General features: G+C 39.5%; 2 protein-coding genes across 2 annotated transcripts; both read left to right on the forward strand.

Annotated features, from left to right (window-relative positions):
- The first annotated feature begins 3,681 nt into the window (after positions 1-3,681).
- On the forward strand, positions 3,682-4,626 carry LOC115077236 (olfactory receptor 13C9-like). Its single transcript, XM_029579522.1, has one exon. It carries the CDS (start codon positions 3,682-3,684, stop codon positions 4,624-4,626), a length of 945 nt encoding a protein of 314 aa, XP_029435382.1.
- A 13,387-nt stretch (positions 4,627-18,013) lies between these two features.
- On the forward strand, positions 18,014-18,958 carry LOC115077237 (olfactory receptor 10A4-like). Its single transcript, XM_029579523.1, has one exon. The coding sequence runs from the start codon at positions 18,014-18,016 to the stop codon at positions 18,956-18,958; it is 945 nt and encodes a 314-aa protein (XP_029435383.1).
- Positions 18,959-20,180: the final 1,222 nt, after the last annotated feature.

The raw sequence follows: 20,180 nt of genomic DNA on the forward strand, positions 1-20,180 counted from the left end.
GAAACTCACTCCAAGATGAGATTTGGGCAATGTTTATTTTATTTATTTATTTATTTAAAATTTTTATATACCGACATTCATCCAGGATATCACATCGGTTTACAGTGTAACACAAACAAACGCCAGGCATGGCGCTTTACATTGAACAAATAAAACAAGTTAACAAATGAATAAATGAGGGTGTGAATAACAAGGGGAAATTTGCATTTCTTTGTTGATGTTTATTGCTCTGTCAAAAAAACAAAGAAAACAAACAAACAAAAAAAAAAAGAATCAAGAATGGCTGCATGCATTTTGCCATGAATTATTGTGTCCAATGCTTACTACCTAATATTTATATTTGAATGGCCATAAATTCCAGAAATAAAACATTTAAAAGAGAAATGTTAGGATCCTAAATCCAAAAGTTAGGAGCCTTAAATATTTTGAAAGTCAGCCTCCATTTTATTTACTCAGAATCTGTGATGGCAAATTTTCTCCATAAAAATGATTGAAAACAAAATCTCTCCAATAATTAATGTCCAGGGGCAATGAAGTATGAAAGATTAATTAGAATGTTGGTAATTATCCGTTATGAATTCCCTGCATGCGGGGACAGATGGATAGCAGTGCCGCAAATATGCAGTTATATGTAGATAAAAAGCAAAATGTTTGTGTTACCCGGTTTTGCATTAACAGGAGGTGTCTTAGTAGGTCATATGCTGTATTTTATGGGATCAAGATAATGGTGGTGAGGTACATGAAATCCTGAGACATAAGTTTCATCTTTAAAAAGATGCCGGAGCACACAAGAAGACAATAAAGAAAATTTGTAAAAGTCCTTCTATCACAGGTACAAAGTTCATGTTCCCCTTATTTTTCATTGGTTGATAGGATTCTTTGTAGAAAGATTATGCACTTAATTGGAACAATATCAACATACGTGTGCATTTATTTACATTAACTTACATCCTGCCTATTGTAGAATTTCACCAAAGGTGATGTAGGACATGAGCTTTCAATACCACACAGTTTCCTTCTTCAGGTTATAATTGGGAAATAACAAAAGACAGGAAGCTCCATAAAAAATGTCATTAAATGAATTAGAAATCTCCCCATTTTACAAAACAAAGCTGTGCTTCAAGTTAATAGAAAAGTGTAAAGAATCCATTACGAGCATTCCCAGTTTGGAGACAATAGGAAGAAAAGAACAAGAAACAAATAGGAAGAGAGGCATAAAGCAGAAAGAAAAATAAAAAAGAAGGATCTGCTGATCTATAGACTCATGAAAGAGGAAGAGAAATGAATTATTTGGGCAAGGATGAGTGAAGATGAAGCCCAGATTTGCTGTAGCTTTAACAGTTTCAAGTGACTCTGCAATCACATCTAACGTCTTATGAATTTAGAAAGGGTCAACCCATCCTAACCAGGTTTCCACTTCAGATGCAGCTACTCTTTCTAGTTTGCATTTTTGTCTGCATTTCTCAGTCCTCGCTAATCTTCCCTGAGGTGAAAATCTCATTTTCTGATGGGACTCACATTGGCAGTTTCTCCAGGAATTTTCCTTTTAAGCAGCAGGCTCAGAGTTGCAATCTACACTGTTGCCAGGATTAAGATTTCAGTATAATCCATTTAAAATTATAATCCAAAAGATTGACATGATAGACAAAGATGGAAGACAAATTTGTGGTCCAGGAAGAATATTGTCAATAACACACAATAGCTATGAACTTAATAGTTATTTAGTCTTCGTAAACAAGTCAGAAGAAGTAAACATATCAATTTGGACCTTGTAAGTAATCTAAGGCAAGGACATGTAATTTGAAGCTACAAAAATTAGAACAATCCATAATAGTGTAACAGAAGCAGGCAATTTTCTACAATGCACCTTGCTCCTAATTGTCAAAAGGAAACAAATTGGGTATTTATTTTTGAAAACTGCCCACATGATCCATATTTTGAAAGTGCTTATGGTAATGCCTGCTATTGGTATGGTCAATCGGGTGACAAAAGTGCTTGTACATTTGAAAATCCAAATGTCACATGCTGTGTATTTCACCAATCTAAACATGTTTTTGGGAGAAATTCCCATTTAAAAAAATAATTTTTTCTTTATTTCAAATTTAAAAAGATCAGAATAGGCAAAAAAAAAAAAAAAAGACCAATGCAGTAATATGAGAATGTCACAGGTTAGCGTATATTAATTCCAGAAAGGAAACAACATTAATTCTCCAAATTAATTTGAAGTGTATTGCATCTTAATGTAGTAACAGTGTTCATAAATGCTAAAAATTCAGGACTTATAGTGACTCTATTATCCCTTTTTAAAATTTGATTATATGCATTTTATTATGTGAATGTTTCAATCTGTTCCCCACCAAAATCATTGGAGGGTGTGGGCTACAAATCGTTTAAATAATTAAATAAATTTGATATTCTCATTTTTATCCAATGCAAATCTCTCCAGTGAGAGCATGAGCCGTAATGTTACATCATAAATAACAAGTGGTGACCACTAATCACATGTATCTACTATTTAACAATAACATTTCACAAATTTCATAAATTCAAAAAATTAGTAAAAATGTTACTTTCAAAACTTAGAATATAAACAATGTATGACAATATAACAAATCTGTCTCTTGCATATTCATTGTGGGTATCCTAAAAACCTGCTTTACAGGAGAAGTCAAGATAGGGGAGATATGATAGAGACATTTAAATATCTCAAAGGTTTCCATGCACAGGAGATGAGCCTCTTTCAACGGAAAGGAGGCTCTAGAATGAGGGGCGATTAGGTTGAAGGTGAAATGGGTAGACTCTGGAGTAATATTAGGAAGTATTTCTTGTCAGAGTGTAGAAGATGCATGGAATGGCCTTCCAGTGGAGGTGGAGTTAAAAATAGTCTCTGAATCCTAGAAAGCGTAGGATAAATATAGGGGATCTCTGAAGGAGTAATGGGAAATGAAAAGATTAATTTGTTGGATGGATGGGCAGACTGGATGGGTATTAAGGTCTTACTTTCATGTTTCTACGCTTTTATGTAATAACACAATATTAGCCAATTTAATGTACCATTTTTCCACATCTGGCTTTTCTATATTTTTCCATTTGGCTGCTTTAATCATTCAGGCTGTATTTTTTTTTTTTAGATGGGATGACCAGAATTGAATACAGTTCTCAAGGCTGCACCATAGATCTATAAAGAGATAATACATTATTCTCAGTTTTATTCTCCATTCCTTTTTGAAAATACAACTATTAATATAATATGTCAAAATACATTTGGTTAATAACATCACCTATGATGCTATTTCCTTTTTCTTTTCAATTTTCAAAGACTACTGATGACATCCCTTATTTCTTATGAGGGAAAAGGGGAAATGGTGGTAGAATGACAACCCCGGGCTAATTCTCCCTTTTGCTTTGAGTTGGTTGGCACGGAGGATTTTGATTCCCAAGATGCTTGCTAAACCATGAACACCTGGTTTGAGACTGGTGTTACCATAAGGGCCTTAGCAGAGAGCACACCACATTGTTTTCTGTGCACCTGTTAAAGCTTATGACATTCCCACATTTAAAAGGGGGTATGTTTTTATCCTAGTTGAATAAAAGGTATGCAGCTATACAAATCTCTCTTTTCCTCTAAAGCATTGTATTTATCGTGTACTCTATGTCCACTTCAGATTAAAATGTGAAGAAATGGAACTGGAAAATCAGACCCGTGCAATTAGTGGATTTATCCTTTTGGGATTCTCAGATCTCTCTCTTCAGATTCAGCGATTCCTTTTTTTGCTGCTGCTTCTCATCTACATCCTTGCTATGGTGGGAAACCTGCTCGTCTTTGTCATACTCACAGTGGACCCGGTCCTCCACACGCCCATGTACTTCTTTCTCAGGAATTTCTCCTTCTTAGAGATCTGTTTTACAACAGTTACAGCCCCCAGAACACTAGTGGTCCTCTTGGCTGAGGACAGAAGCATCTCATTTCTTGGATGTGCCTTGCAAATGTATTTCTTCTTTTCTTTGGGCAGTGAGGAATGCGTGCTTCTTGGTATCATGGCCTATGATCGCTTTGTCGCAATATGTAACCCCTTGCGTTACTCCATTGTCATGAGCAACAAAAAGTGCATTCATATGGCAGTAGGTTCCTGGATTATGAGTGTTGTGTTTCAGTTTGGACAGATAACTTTCATATTAAGTTTACCTTTCTGCAGGTCTAAGCTAATCCATCATTTCTTCTGTGATGGTCTAACTGTATTGAGGTTGTCTTGTGCTGACATTTATGTCAATGACATAATCAGATTGGTTGCATCTGTAATTTTCCTTCTCATACCCTTTGTGGTCATTCTGTCTTCTTATATTTACATTATCTCCACCGTGCTGAGGATGCATTCCACAGATGGGAGAAGCAAGGCCTTCTCAACCTGTGCCTCTCACCTTACTGTGGTTACCTTATTCTATGGGACTGCCATGCTTGCATATTTTCAGCAAAATTTAGGCTCTGCAAATGAGAGAATTGTTGCCTTTATTTATTGCTTTGTCAATCCTATGTTAAACCCGATGATCTACAGCCTGAGGAGCAAAGAGGTCAAAGGGGCCTTGAGGAAAAGATTGTGGGAGAAAATGTCTCTCTTTAGGTTATGATACCTTCTTTTGGGCAAAAAAAATAATTATCTAGTTATCCAAAGCTTTTATTAGCTTCTGATATCTCTTCCTCAGACAATTATTTTTCATTTGACCTAGTGGTTTCCTTCTGAGGTTTTTGGACTTCAGAAATTGATTCCTATTGTGATATGCTGCTATGAGCCTTCCTTGCAACTCTAGGAATTTTTTTCCCTAATTGTATACATTTCCTCTTAATTCAGAACAGCAATCAGAAAAACAGTTCTTAGGGGCAGGGCCTTGATCTCTGGATCCTTGTACAACCTAGTGAACATGGACCCTAACCAGAAGGTGTCACCATTGAATGATAAATGAGCCTCCCTACTGCCCAGAGGCTGTGAATTAATACATATGCTTGAATTTTTCATTAAAATATCAGCATCTGATTTTACAAACAGAAAAGGAGATTATGGCAAAGTAAGGCAATTGTGCACTAGAGGTAGCCATGAAAATTGTTCAAACTATCAACTGGCAGTATTTGGTCTTTTGAATTCCTGCTCTTTTTGAAACATCTTGCCCAGGTCTCATCCATTTTTTCCAAATGGAGTTTGGTTCTGTACAATAATATAGAGTCGATTTGCAGTATGAAGTGTGTTGCTTCACATTTTTAATGGAAGACATCTCATATTTTCACAGATCATCGGTGGAAAGCAAAAGTTTTGAAGGGAATTTTTTTAAAGCGACCTCAAATGCATTACTGGGCCTAGACTATTCTGTTGGGAAATAGTGAACCAGGGATGCTTGGTTTGAAGTCCTGCTGACATTGCCTGTGACTTTGGGCAAGACGCTACACCATCCCTTGCTTCAGGTACAAGCTTACAGGTCTATTTTTTAGCTGTGCTAGCTTTTTTTCCCAGGTGGTAAATTACCTAATTCTGTGATAAAATGCAGTATTTAAAACACCATGCATTATTCTGCTCCAGCATGGCAAGTATACTAATGACCTGATTAGCATGCAAATGCATGTTAATTAGCTTATTTCTGTCCAATACATGCAAAGACAATAACTTGCCTGGGATTATCAGGATGCTAATGGGCTTCCTAATGCTCCCAGGGCCATGCCTGATAGCAGCAAACTGGCCCCTCCCAAAAGCTACTAAGATATCCCTCCTGAACCAAGTTACTGCCTTCCCCAGACTGCAATTTTCTTTTAATTTCTTTTTTCAGTCATGAATTTATTCATTTTTATATAATACAATAGACACGAACCAATTACAGCAATAACTCCAATTCAGATAACATAGCAGCTACCCCTCCTGTTCCATTATCCCTCCACTCTCACCTTCCCTTTCCCACTCCATAAACTGTGATTGAGTGGAGCACCTGAAGTTTATAATTGTTGCAAGTGCTGCAATTTTTAATGCACATGAAATTATACTTTCAGGTGGCTGAAAATCTACTTAGGCATATTAAACAATTCTACTCGTATAAATCGTGTAACTCACAAGGGCCTGAACCCCTGTCCTATCATCCAAAGTTCCCAAAAAAAGGGTTATAACATTTAGAACCCCTAAGCAAGGCCCTGTTCTAAATCTCCCAACACCTCTGCTTTGTCAAAAAATCACCTCCTAGAGGCCAACTCCACCCCAGTCTAACCCACACCTCTCACCCCCCCCCCCCTAGATTTACTAAACTTGCTATGGTGGCCTGGTGGAGATCTGGAGGCCCAGGCTGGTCAATAACTTGCCTTTGTGCCATCATGGGTGTGGAGCCTAGGAGATCTGCTGAGCTCTCGATAGACCACCAGGACAATTTCAAAAACCCCAGATGGGGTTGGGGAAGTTGGCGGCTGGCCTCATGAGGGCAATTATTTTCAAAGAGGGGAGGGTTGGGGGTGTGAGTAGAGGCTTCATCATGTAGTTTTCCATGATGAAGGAGGAAAGATTATGATTGTTTAATTCATTTTCACAGAGGAGTCCTAAAATCTGTATTCACACTCTTAACAAACAAGGAGATCGATGTACTAATGGGAGCAAAGTTAGAGAAAATAAGCAAAATCGTACACAAAATTTTATATGTAGTTTTCCATGTTTAAGGTTTTATTCAAATTAAGAGTTAATTCACTGCAATATAACATCTTCTGAAGCAGCTTATACAGCATAGTAATGTCTTCACTAACTCAATGAGATGTAGTTATATTTTTAAAACTTTCCCATACCAAAATTTTGCATGCTATGTTTCTACTGCTGTTATTTATGTACATCTTGGAAGAAATATTTGGTGTACAATTTTGCTAATTTTCTCTAACTTTGCTCCCATTAGTACATCAATCTCCTTGTTTGTTAAGAGTGTGAATACAGATTTTAGGACTCCTCTGTGAAACGGAATTAAACAATCATAAGCTTTCCTCCAGAGTAGAAAAGAAAATGGAGCCTAGCGTGGTGGTGTGTATATCTGACTACATCTATATTTCTCTCTATCAGGACTTTAAGGTCCTCCCAAGGAGCTTCCTTCTTCAGGCCTTCATTGAAAGAAATGAAAAGGTCCAGAACACCAAGAGGCCTGTTTGAGAGCAGTCCCCTATCCACAGGAGTTTCACCAAATCCATGACTACCTTCAGTTCAGAAAGCATCTGAAAGCTTGACTTTTCTGTCAGTCTTTTAGTGGGTGATGCTAAGAAATGGCTAGCTCGCCTAGAAGAACTGGGCTGGTCACCCAGCGCTCTGATTTCCCTGCCCCTCTCCTGCATATATGCAAATTTAATTTCTTTTAGTATTTACAAGATTCATAATTTCATGACCCACCTTTTTGTTTGACCTTGTTGGTCTATTTAGTTAGTTGTTGTACTCTTTGGTTGTTTGCTTATTTTTCTTATTGTAACTTTACTTACTTAAGTTCTACCATGTCGTAGGTGAATGTTTGTTCAAAAAGGTGGGTAATGAACCCTTAGAAAAAATAAATAATATACAGTATATATCCATATAAATACATTTTGGGCCAGATTTTAAAAGGGTTACGCACATAAGGTACGCGCGTAACCCTTGTAAAATGCCCCTGGGCGTGCCAAGCCTATTTTCCATAGCCTCGGCGGCGCACGTAAGTCCCGGGGCTTACAAAAAGGGGCGGTCGGGGGCGTGGCCAGGGGGCATGGTGTCGGCTCGGAGGCGTGTTCGTGGACATGTGGGCGGTCCAGAGCGTGACCGATTGCCCCAACACAGTGGCCTGTGTCGGGGCCTGCCACGCCAGCAGACAGCCGGCGCACGTAACTTACTACTGCCCGGAGGCAGGCGTAACTTTTCGAATAAAGAGGTGGGGTTAGATAGGGCTGGGGGGGTGGGTTAATTAGCGGAAGGGAGGGGAAGGTGTGGGGGTGGAGGGAACAGGCAGCATGCGCAGGGCTCAGCGCACGCAAAGTGCACAAATGTGCACCCCCTTGCGCACTCCGACCTCGGATTTTATAAGATACTTGTGGCTATGCACGTATCTTATAAAATCCAGCGTACCTTTGTTTGCACCTGGTGCGTGAACAAATGTACGCGTGCGCGTAGATTTATAAAATCTACCCCTTTATGTTTATATATGTAATATTTTCTTTCATCCTTGCTCATAGTTATGGGACCTTGTAGTGTTCTTTAAATATTGTATTTCTGGAAGCTCTGGTCATTCAAATATAAATAGTAGTAAATATTGGACATATTAATTCATGACAAAATGTAGTCATTCTTGGTTCTTTTATTCTGTATTATATTTGCAACAGCTTTTATTCTGTATTATATTTGCAACAGCTTCCTTCGATGTATAATAGTTACAACTGTAGTTGTATTCTTTCTATTTATAATTTGGATTAATTTTAATTTAATTTATTTTGTATTGTATATGTCTTAATCGTTTTAAGTAAATTTATTCATAGCCCTGGGTCTGTTCTATAATACCCAAAGAGAGTTACCTCCTCATTGTTCTATGGAATCATTCTGTTTAAACTGTTTCATGTAAACCTTGGCTTTTCTTAAGCCCTTGGCATCCTAGTTTTATGTAAACCGGATTGATTTGTATCACTACAAGAATTTCGGTATATAAAAATTAAAAATAAATAAATAAATATTGTTTTTGTTTTGTTTTACAGAGAAATAAATGTCAACAATTTGCAAATGATATCTTTTTATTGCACTGACAATATACTTGTGATGAGCTTTGGAGAACTTTGCTCACCTCACTGTATCAGGCCAATTAGAGTTAACTGCCAGAATTGTCCAATTACAAAATCTAGGCTTGGTCAATCTGCTTCCTTTCATGTGCCTAGACTACTCCAGTTTTGATTGTCACACTTCCTTGTTCCTTCCATGAGTGCAATAATCTAATCAATCAAGTCTTTCTATGCCATAATTATGATTTGCTTTTTGATAACATGCCACTGAATAATAAAGAAGGGATAAATAGGAAAACCTTTTCTTTAGCAAATCATTATTTCAACTTCCAGAAGTCATTGCATATTTCTTTTCATTTACAACAAGTCAAGGATGCAAGATCAATAATTTCCATAGACCCAGTGCATTCCAGCATACTCTGTTTTGATCTGTTTGGATTTAAAATGTCAAATAACTATTGGAGGGATTTGCATACCTAATGTGCATCTTCACCACTCTTCAGTTGTCCCACCCTCCCCTTTAACTTATGAATATGAAATAAAACGTTATCTAATAATATACAATTTTGTGTTCTTTGGTGTTTCCTTATAGTAGTCCATTGGTGTATACTGCATTGAACGAAATATATCAGATGTATACAGTTTCTGATACAAATATAATTGTAAAATGTTAATAAGGCACCTAAAAGATAAACTATGTGCTTACCTTCCAACCTGTATAAATCAACCTAATAGTCAATCATAAAGGGGTCTTATGTAATACATTTTAAGTCCCCCATGTGCACACTACAAATAGTACACTGTGCAATGAGGCCTTACTGTGCTTGTTAAGGTGGTCTGGAAAAATGTTAGCCTGAATACTCTAAAATTAGATTGTCCATATATGCACGGCCAATTCTGGTTAATAAGCCAGCATTGGTTTGAAGAGCTTCAACCTGGTTAACTGGAGACCCAAGGAAGCATGGCACTTGAGATATTTGAACTTACAGGCAACCAAGATGTTCTTGGATAGATTCAGGGATGACTTTCAAATCCCTTCCAAAGGGCCATTCAATGGATCAGACACCACTAACCCCAGTTCTGCCTGTCACCTTGCAGCAGTCATTAGACCAAGTCTAGTGAAAGAGATCCAGTTGTGGGCCTCGCTTCCGGCCAGCTTGTTGCATTTATGAGTTTTCTAAGCTGGACTCCTTGAAAAGCTACTTTTTAAAACTGTAGTATACCCGCATGTCTTTTTCACCTTTGACCAAGTTACTGCCTCCCCAGGCTGCCTCTTTAATTGCTGCTAAAATTATATTTTTAGGCGGCTGAAAATCTACTTAGACACATACTACAAACCACTCTACTCATGTAAGTCACAAAGAGCTTGACTAAGCCTTTGAAGATTTACCCCTTATTTATATAAATAAAAATGTAAATGTTCGTTTGTTCAAAATCTTAAATCTCCGAAAGTTCTTCACCGATTGCTTTGAAATTTTGACACAATGTTGCATTCGAATACACGCGTGTTTTTATATACCTATATTATATAGATGTCACATCTGTGACAGGTAAAAACATGCTTTTTTGGAAAAACAGCGCCATCTGTTGGACGTACAAGCAACACATGCTATCTGCAATATAAATGGGCTCTGACCGATGACCCGCAAATGTGCAGTACAGAGCAGCTCTACCGCGCATGTGCGGACCATTGAGATTTGTGCTACGTGCTGGGTGTCACAGAGGGGGGGAGGAAAGGCAGTCGAATCGCCGCTCTGAGAAATGGCTCAGCCCGTTCCTCCCTCGCTGGGGAAGGGGGGAGGGAGTAGGTACTGTCAAACAGCTACACACAGGAGGAGGAAACGGTAGAAGATTCGCCGAACCAGTCCATCCACTGCTGGGGAAGTGGGGGAGGGAGTTGGGATGGCAGCAGCAGAGCAAATGCAGTAGAAAGCAGCTGTGAAGAGATCTCAAGCAGCTGCAGCCTGCAGGAGCCAAAGCGCAAAGAGCTGAACCGAGAACAGCTCGCCCTCCTCCCCGGCCCCCTGAGTCCTGCAGATAAGGAGAAGCCAAGTAAATATTCCGCAACTGCAGGGGGGGGAGGGGGAAGGCAGTGCTGTCAACCCATTCGTGGGTCTCAGCCACCACGGGAAGAGTTTACATGGGCATCGCTCCACCCCCGCTCCCAGCAAAGCACCGTGACGAAAGTGAAAGCCAGAGCCCTGCTCCCTCCTCCCTCTCAAGCCCCCGATCGGATTTCTTAAAGGCACAGGTCTCCCAGAAAGAGCAAAGTAAGCTAGGCAACGTGTCCCAAATCTGATGTAGTGCCTGCCGCCTGCCCTTTGCGAGGGGGGGGGGGGATGGAGTGTTTTCCTCACTCTCCCAGACACAACCGGCATGGGAACTTTGCAAGCTCTTGCGAGTGCAGAGCAAAGACTTAGGTGGGGAGGGGACAACAATCCTGCCCGTTTTAACTGTGTGAAAGAGAAGTGTGGTAATGTGCGCTGAAGGCGAGTGTGAGTGCCAGAGAGAGAGGGAGACTACGTGAGGGATTGTGTATGTGTGTGAGAGGGATTGGGCATGCGTGTGTGAGGGACAGAGGGAGAGTATATGTACAAGAGAGAGAGAGAGGAAGCCTATGTAGGGGCCTGTATGAGAGAGAGATTCTCTACCCCCCCAGCTCTCCACTTATAGGTTACAGTGGAAGGGGTTCAGTATAGAGGGGAATGGGAGAGCAAAGGAGTTGGGGCCTGTAAGGATAGAGTGAAAGGGGTCTGAGCCTGTCCCTCCACCACCAGGGAAGGGGGGGAGGGAGTTGGGATGGCAGGACCGTTACGCCTCGCGAGATCCCCCTCGGCCACCGCTGCAGCTCCTACCACCGCCGCCGCCTCTGGCCCTTCGTGGTGCTGGTGGGGGGGGGGGGGGGGAGCGGAGCAGAGCAAAGACGTAGGAGGAGAGGGGACAAAAATCTCACCCATTTTAACAGGCTTAAAGGCTTGGACTAAATATTTTACGAATCCATTTCAATGTTTCCGATTGCATTGTTAAATTGAATTTTCATAGATTTCGATTTATTTTCATTTTGATTTCATTATTTCGTGTGACATTGCGTTGGAATTGAGCTGTGTCGTTTACCATGCTGTTCATTTAGTGAGAATAGTTTATGTTTCTTCTTTTTTCATTCTTTTTCATTTCTAGAATTATGCGGTTTACATCTAGACATGGATTGCTTCTCACATGCACAATTATATGTTGCGTGTTCTAGAGTCGGCAAACCAGACAATCTCTATATCTGCACAGACAATGGAACAACAAAAAATCTTGTATACCCACAAGCATTGTGAAATTAAACATATTCGAAACGTGCGCTTTCTCTTTTCTTTCTTTTAACCAGACTGAGCCACAGCAACGCGTGGCCGGGTACAGCTAGTAGTTTATATTTGAGGAGAGGAAATGACTTCATAAAAACCCCTTAACACTAATTAATATCTGGTTGTGTATGTTTTTGTGTGCATTTGGAAAATCTAAGAGTTGTTTTTGCTGAGGGTATATCTGTCGTCTGGCCAGACTGGAACTAACCAGGAAAAGGGCCTTTTCAGTTGCCGGCCCTATTCTTTGGAATGGTCTTCCTGATTCACTTCGTCTCACATCCTCTGTTCCACAATTCAAAAAAATGTTAAAAACGTATCTATTTCAGAAAGCTTATAGTTCATTAACCAGTTCATAACCCTGATATCATCATCATTTTGTTCTACTCCTTACCATCATAAAATAATATTTTCACCTTTTCACATTTCAATATTTTACTGATTTGATGCATTTTTATAGTTTTAATTATTTATTTTAAGTGTTTATGTCACATATTGTTAATTTTTATTGAATGTTTTGGCGGCTTAATTTATGAAAATTTTTGTATGTTTTCTGTAAACCGTTTTGATTAATTCTTTGAATTGTAAAGGCAGTATATAAAACATTAAAACAAACATTAAACATTAAAACATATGCATTTTTGTGAGTGCTCTTGCAGCTTTTCTGAAGGGATTGTGCACACAATACATATCACACTTCAGCAAAGGTGGACCCAGGAGCAGAGTGGGAGAAGCAGCAGGAGTCTGAGTCATTCCTCTTACTGCCACTGTCACCAAATGATGAGAAGAGAAGCGGGAGCCTGCGATGGCGCTCTTCCCACTGTCTTCAGAGAGTTGAAGTTGCAGTGGGAGTCTTGGCACCACTGTTGCTGGAAATGTCCGATGGAGCCACGAAGATGTTGTCAGAAGTGACTGCAGTGGCAGGGGAAGGACAGAGAAAAGGCAACAGGTGAGTGATGTGAAACACACCATGCAATACCTATGGCACATTTAGCTTAACTTGGAGTCCAGTATTCAAAAAAAACAAAAACTGAGCTTATACATTTAGATCCCTAACTTAGATGCCCAACTTTTCAGCTAAAAATTCATGTACATTTAGGCCTACTGTTTATTTGGCTACGTTTATGGACCTAATTTAGGTACCTATGCTTCACATTTGTATTAAACTCATAATGATGTTTACACCCTCTAAAGCCACCCATGTTGCCACCAAATCTTAGGCACCTAAACATACATGCCTTGTAAAACTAGGAGCTTAAATTTAGGTACTCAGCAATAATACATTTTCAAATGGGCAATTTAGGGGCCTAACTCCAAGAGCTGTTAGCTGAAACCCTCGTTATTTTAATAACTGAGAATCTGTGATGGCAAATTTTCTCAGCTCAAACTGTTGAAAACAAAATCTACCCCAATAATTAATGTCCAGGGGAAATGAAGCATGAAAGCTTAATTAGAATGTCGGTAATTATCCGTTATGAATTCCCTCCATGCAGGGACAGATAGTAGTTCTACAAATATGCAGTTATTTGTAGATAAAAAGCAAAATGTTTGTGCTCCCAGGTTTTCCATTAGTTGGAGGAATATTAGTGGCTCATGATGTAATTTATGGGATCAAGAATAAAGGTAGTACATGAAATTGTGAGACCACATAGGTTTCTTCTTTAAGAAGGTACCAAAGCCAACAAGAGGACAGTGAAGAAAATTTGTAGAAGCCATTCTATCACAGGTACAAAATACATTTTCCCCTTATTTTTCATTGGTTGGCGGGATTATTTGCAGAGTGTGATGAGTTTGATTGGAACAACATCAACAGACTGTAAATGTTTTACAGACGATGATGTAAGAGATGAAGTTTTGATACCACCACACAGGTTCGTTCTTCAGGTTATAATTGGGGATAACAAAAGACAGCAAGCACCTTAAAAAAGGCATTAAATTGCTTGGAAATAAATCAAGGCTGAGATTCAAATTAATAGAAGCATTGCAAAGAATCAAATCCAAATGATCTCAGTTTGGACATGATCAGTAGGAAAGAACATGAAATCAATGGAAAGAGATGCATAAAGTAGAAAGAGATTTAAAGACGGGTTATTTGATCTATAAGTTAATGAGAGAAGAATGGGAAACAATTTATGGGAGGACAGATTTGCTGTAGCTTTAATGGATTCAAGTGAGCTAACCTGTTTTATGAATTTAGAATGTTTCAACTCATCACAACCTGGATTTTACTTGAGATGCTCCCATTCTAGGTTATATTGATTGAGAAATAATCCTGCCGGGACTGAAAACCTGGATTTCCTGATGGGACTCAAATTTGCACATTCTCCCCAGGCATGCTCTTTTTAAGCAAGCAGGCTTAGAATTGCAATGCAATCTGTTGCCAGTATTAAGATTTTATTATATCCCATTTCGGATCTGTGATGCAAATAGTGCCAGTGCGAAGAGGAGTTAAGAAATAACAGTCAGAGTGGAGTTGATCGTGGCTCATACTGGAACTGCAAAGAATGATCCTTCATTTCAACAATCTTCCCAAGCCCTCTATGCCCCCCCAACCCCCCCCTCAAAAAAAAAAGAATGTCAAAAGATGCTTGCTTGTAGAGTAGTCATTCTTTGTCATGTAACGTGGATTTTCTCTTGATGCACAATGTTTGATTCCAGTTTGGCCCATGAGTTGCAGTGACTGTTGGAAAGGTGTTATAATGTGTAAAGACAGAATAAAAGTCAAGGCAAGGTTTCTGTTAGGTTCCTAGTGCTGAAAATGCATGCAACCTAACGCCTCCCCTTCAGGCACCCACCTATCCAGAAGTGGCTTGAAGTCTGAAAGGTAGCCAGATAACTTTTTCAGGCTAACTTTAGGACAGCTCTTTGGTGCAATGAGTTAGATAAGTTATCTGACTAAATCTCAATATTGGAGTTAGCAATATAACTCAGTTGACTAATTTAACTATTCTCAGAAATGCCCCCAGAACACCCCCACATTATTCAGATACATTTTAGCCAGATAATGAGTTATTTGGCTACAGTTTAGCAGGAAAAGTTCTCAAAATATTCAAAAGTCAGCATTTGGCCAGATAACATGTGAGCTATCCTGCTAAATGCCTCTGAATAATAGAATTCTATGATTCTAAATTTAGGAACTCAGCCCTATTAAATTTTTAAAAGGGCCCATTTAGGAGCTGACTCTCAAAGTAGCAAGGATGCTGTTTTCAATGAGAAGTGAGTATTATACTACAGAGACCTTGGAATAAGAGACAGAATAATGCACTTCAGTGTGAAAGAGTAAGATGGAAGGCAAACCTGAACCCTTTGAATAAACTGTTCTAGTATGAGTATTGTCAGAAACATGGAGAGCCATTAACTTAAGTTAATAAATTTTAAGAACAAGCTAGAAAGAAGAAAACATATCATTTTACAACTAGATTAATATGTGTGCCATGAGTTGGAGAAGTGGGCCTAGGTCCTGGCAGGCAAAACTGAAGCAACATAAGACAAGGGCAAAGTGTAGAAACAGTCCAAGTCCAGGGCAGATAGCGCATAAGTGGAGATCTGGACCGAGATTGAAGTAGGCAGTGAACATGCAGAAGCTGAGAGACAAGTGAAAGTCAGGGAAGGCAGCAATCAGGCAAGGTTAAAATCCATTCCATGACAGTCTGAAGAAGCTGACGGGAAGTGGGAACAGACAGGGCAAAAAGGCAAGGATGAGGCAAGGCTAATGTGAGTCAGGAACTGGAGTCAAAGGCAGGAACTAGAGACAAGGGCAGGAACAGCAGGCAAGAGAGGATCATGGCAAGGCAAACACACACTGCAGGCATGGACACGGCTAGTGACCTGTTACTGAGCAGTTGGCTGGTAGCAAAGGATTTCCTTATATATTATGACAGAATGTGATGTCATCAGGAAGTGCTCTAGGAAATTCTGGTAGCGGGGCCTATAAGAGGTAGTCCTGATGGCAGGAAGTAGGATGCTGCATGGTGCTTGATGCTATGCCAGGCATGCTGGGAGGTAAGAGTATTACAATAAGTAATCCAACATCATAAGGGAATGAGAATACTTATATACTATTATAAGTTCAATATGTGGATTGGGTTATACTCAAAAGGCAAGGAGGCATAATTTGAAGATACAAAAGTTGTACAAGTCAGATATCCCACCTGGGGACAATTTTGAATAGCCCATAATAGTGCAGGCAATTTTGTATCTATGCACTTTTGCAGCTAATTATCAAAAGAACACTAAATGGGTAATTTCCTTTTGATAATTACCCACATGATCCACCTGCCAAATTCTGCATATGTATTTTTGCGATGGATCGGGGTAGTTTGTAAGTTTGAAAATCCACATCTTTGCATGCTTTATACTCCCCACACCTAAATGTGTTATTGAGAATGCCTCTTAGTTTATAAAATAAATGTTTTCTTTGTTTCAAAATTTTGAGGAAATGAATAGTCAATAAATAAATAAAAACAACAGCAATACATAAATATGAAAGTATTATAGCTTAGCATATATTAATTCCAAAAATGAAAGAAAATAAACTCTCCAAACTGAGTTGAAGTATATTGCCTCTATTTTGTAAACTTCTTAAATGAATTCTTCTTCTTTCCTTAAATGAAATCAAGGAATGGTTTCCATCATCCCGACAATTCTGGTCCAGGAACTTATGGTCACTGTGTATTATATTTGTTTCTGTGTGTTTGATAACATGAAAGTTTCATTCTGTTTCCCATCTTGAACAATGGAGAGCATTGGCTACCAATCTTTTAAGTGAAAAAAAATAAACATTTAGTAACTCACGCACTACAAAGGAAGCAGAAAGCCAAACAGATATGGCCCCTCCCACTGTGGTCCATGCCAGCCCTGTCACCCCTTTGCCCCTGCTGTAGTGGTCTATCAATGCTGAAAGGGACAGCCGCAATCCCCACTCACTACTGCCTCAATGGATTCTCTTTAATAATGCTGCTAGTTGTGGAAAGCTTGTTTTGAGGCAGTATTACCTTACAGACACAATACCTTATGGTCGAAAAACAATATGGCGCCAACTGGTACCATTTTTTTAGAAGACCTAGAGAGGCATGAGTGATTGGGGCCTTTTAGGCTTCATAAATCACCAAGGAATGTATAAGGAAGTGGAGAAGGCCATGGTTTTAAACATTTTTTGGCAAATAGTACACATTATTATTAGAAGGCACACAGTATTTGCCAAACTGAAACACCCCCCCCCCCCCCCAAATTTCTGGTTTTTCAGTCAAAGCAGGGATTCAGTTAATTTGAAAGAAACCAAATTGAAAATGAACATTTTAGATTCAGATTATAAATTTGCTCCAAATGAATGCACAACCCTATTTTCTTGTTCAACTTTATATTTTTCTGATATGGGGATGACCAGAACTGAATACAGTTCCCAAGGCTGCACCATAGATCTACAAAGAGACAATTTCAGTCTCCATTTCATTTTAAAAATAAAACTATTAATATAATATGTCAAAACAGTTTTTTTAAATAACATCTTCATTGGCTCTATTTCCTTTCTCCATTCTTTTTTTAAAAGGGTACAGATGACATCCATTGTTACATATCTGGGAAAATTGGAGATGGTGGTGGAATGACATCCCCAGTGCAAATTCTCCCTTTTACTTTCATCCGGCTTGGAGGATTCTGAATCCCAGAATGCTTGATAAAATGTGAGTATCTGGTTGGAGCCTGGTTGCACCTTGAAGGCCTTAGCAGAGAGTAGAGAGCATACCACATTGTTTTATGCGCACTTGTGAAAAGATATGTCATGCCCTTATTTAAAATGCTGGTCTAATAAAATGCAAGCTATAATAGTCCCTGCTTTCCTGTGAAGCAATATATGAATTTATTAGACTCCAGCACTGGTTGAGAAATCCATGAATAAACTTGTGTACTCCATGTCCATTTCAGATTAAAACATGAAGAAATGGCACAGGAAAATCAGACCCGTGCAATAAGTGGATTTATCCTTTTGGGATTCTCAGATCTCTCTCTGCAGATGCAGCGATTACTTTTTGTGCTGTTGCTTCTCATCTACGCCCTTGCAGTGATGGGAAACCTGCTCGTCTTTACTATCCTCACAGTGGAGCCTGTCCTCCATACACCCATGTACTTCTTTCTCAGGAATTTGTCCTTCTTAGAGATCTGTTTTACGACAGTTACAGCCCCCAGAACACTAGTGGTCCTCTTGGCTGAGGACAGAAGCATCTCGTTCCTTGGATGCGCCTTGCAAATGTATTTCTTCAATTTTTTGGGCAGTGAGGAATGCGTGCTTCTAGGTATCATGGCCTATGATCGCTATGTCGCAATATGTAACCCCTTGCGTTACTCCATTGTCATGAGCAACAAAAGGTGTATTCATATAGCAGTGAGTTCCTGGATTATGTGCATTTTCTTGCAGCTTGGACAGGTCACTTTCATATTAAGTTTACCTTTCTGTAGGTCTAAGTTAATCCATCATTTCTTCTGTGATATGTTACCCATACTGAGGTTGTCTTGTACAGATATTTATGTCAATAACATACTCAAGTTGACTGCAATTGTTCTTTTCCTACTCATACCATTCCTGGTCATTCTCTCCTCATACATTTATATTATCTCCACCGTGCTGAGGATTCATTCCAAAGTTGGGAGAAGCAAGGCCTTCTCAACCTGCATCTCTCACCTTGCTGTGGTTACCTTATTCTATGGGACTCTCATGCTTGCATATTTTCAGCAAAATACAGGCTCTGTGAATGAGAGAATTGTTGCCTTTATTTATTGCTTTGTCAGTCCTATGTTAAACCCGCTGATCTACAGCCTGAGAAACAAAGAGGTGAAAGGGTCCCTGAGAAGAAAAATGTGGGAGAAATGGTCTCTTTTCAAGGTGTGATACCTTCTGTTCGGCTAACAAAAGAATTAAGTAATTATTCAAAGATGTTACTAGCTTGTGAGATCACATAGGTCCTTTCCTAAGATGATTATTTTTCATTTGTCCTGATGGTTCCTGGTGGTTTCCTCCTCCTTTTGTTTTTGTTTTTTGGACTTCTGGAACCTGAGGGGCAGGTGGTGAACTATGGATCCTTCAAGAACCCAGTTAACATGGATCCTAAATCTAGCCACTAGATGTCACCATTGCATGATGACTGAGGCTCCCTACTGCCCCAGAAGCTTTGAATCCATCAGCATGCTTGAATTTTTCTGTTAAATTTTAGTCCAGTTTTAAAAAATACAAAACTAAATTATAGCTAATTTAAGCAAATGTGATCTAGAGAACTTATTATAATTCTTCAGGTTAGCAGCTCGTAGAATTTGTTATTGAATTCCAGCTTTGTTCAGAACACCTTGCTCAGGTCGCATCCATTTTTTCCAAATGGAGGTAGGGTTTGAATTATCATGTAAATTGTGCCGTGTTGCTTCAAAATATGCAATCCCTGTTATTTGATTCCAAGTTTGTTCACTTCCTACAGGATCATCAGGACACTGGGTGACATCTGAATGCTCCCAGGACTATGCCTTAAAATGGAAAATAAGCCCTAATTAACATCTATCTCAAATGTGAGAGACATCCCCTGTCCCACCCATCCAACCACCTCTGGAGGCAGATGATGTTTCCTAAAAAAATGTATAAACTTTAGACCCCCCCCCCAGCACAAACCCTGTTCTTAGCTCCCAAATACTGTACTTCTCCTTTGATAAAAATTCACCCCCCTGGAAGACATCCCTACCCCAGTCTAGCCCCCATCCACACCCTAATTGGATTTACCACTCTTACCTCGGTGGTCTAGTGAAGGATGGGAGCCCCAGCCTGGCCAGTAACTTTCCTTTGTCCCATCATGTGTCTAGAACCTAGGGAATGGGCTGAGCCCTCCCATGGACCACGAAGGTAAATTTGGTATTTCAGATGGATGTGGCTGGTGATTGATTGACAGAGGGGAGGGTTTGGGAGTTGGGGCATGGCCTATGCCTTGGGTTGTAAAGTTTAAATCTTTTTTTGGGAACATTGGCCTCCAGGATGGGCAGGAGTTTTCCCAGAGACTGCTAGGGTCTTTGCAACACTTGGGGGGGGGGGGGGGGGCTTGGAGGTTACTCCAGACTGATCTATCCCTCTAAGA

Source organism: Rhinatrema bivittatum, chromosome 16 (assembly GCF_901001135.1).
Source record: "Rhinatrema bivittatum chromosome 16, aRhiBiv1.1, whole genome shotgun sequence".
Taxonomy (NCBI): Eukaryota; Metazoa; Chordata; class Amphibia; order Gymnophiona; family Rhinatrematidae; genus Rhinatrema; species Rhinatrema bivittatum.

Coding starts and splice junctions, on each gene's coding strand:
- LOC115077236 (XM_029579522.1), top strand. CDS start 3,682: ATGGAACTGGAAAATCAGACCCGTGCAATTAGTGGATTTATCCTTTTG.
- LOC115077237 (XM_029579523.1), top strand. CDS start 18,014: ATGGCACAGGAAAATCAGACCCGTGCAATAAGTGGATTTATCCTTTTG.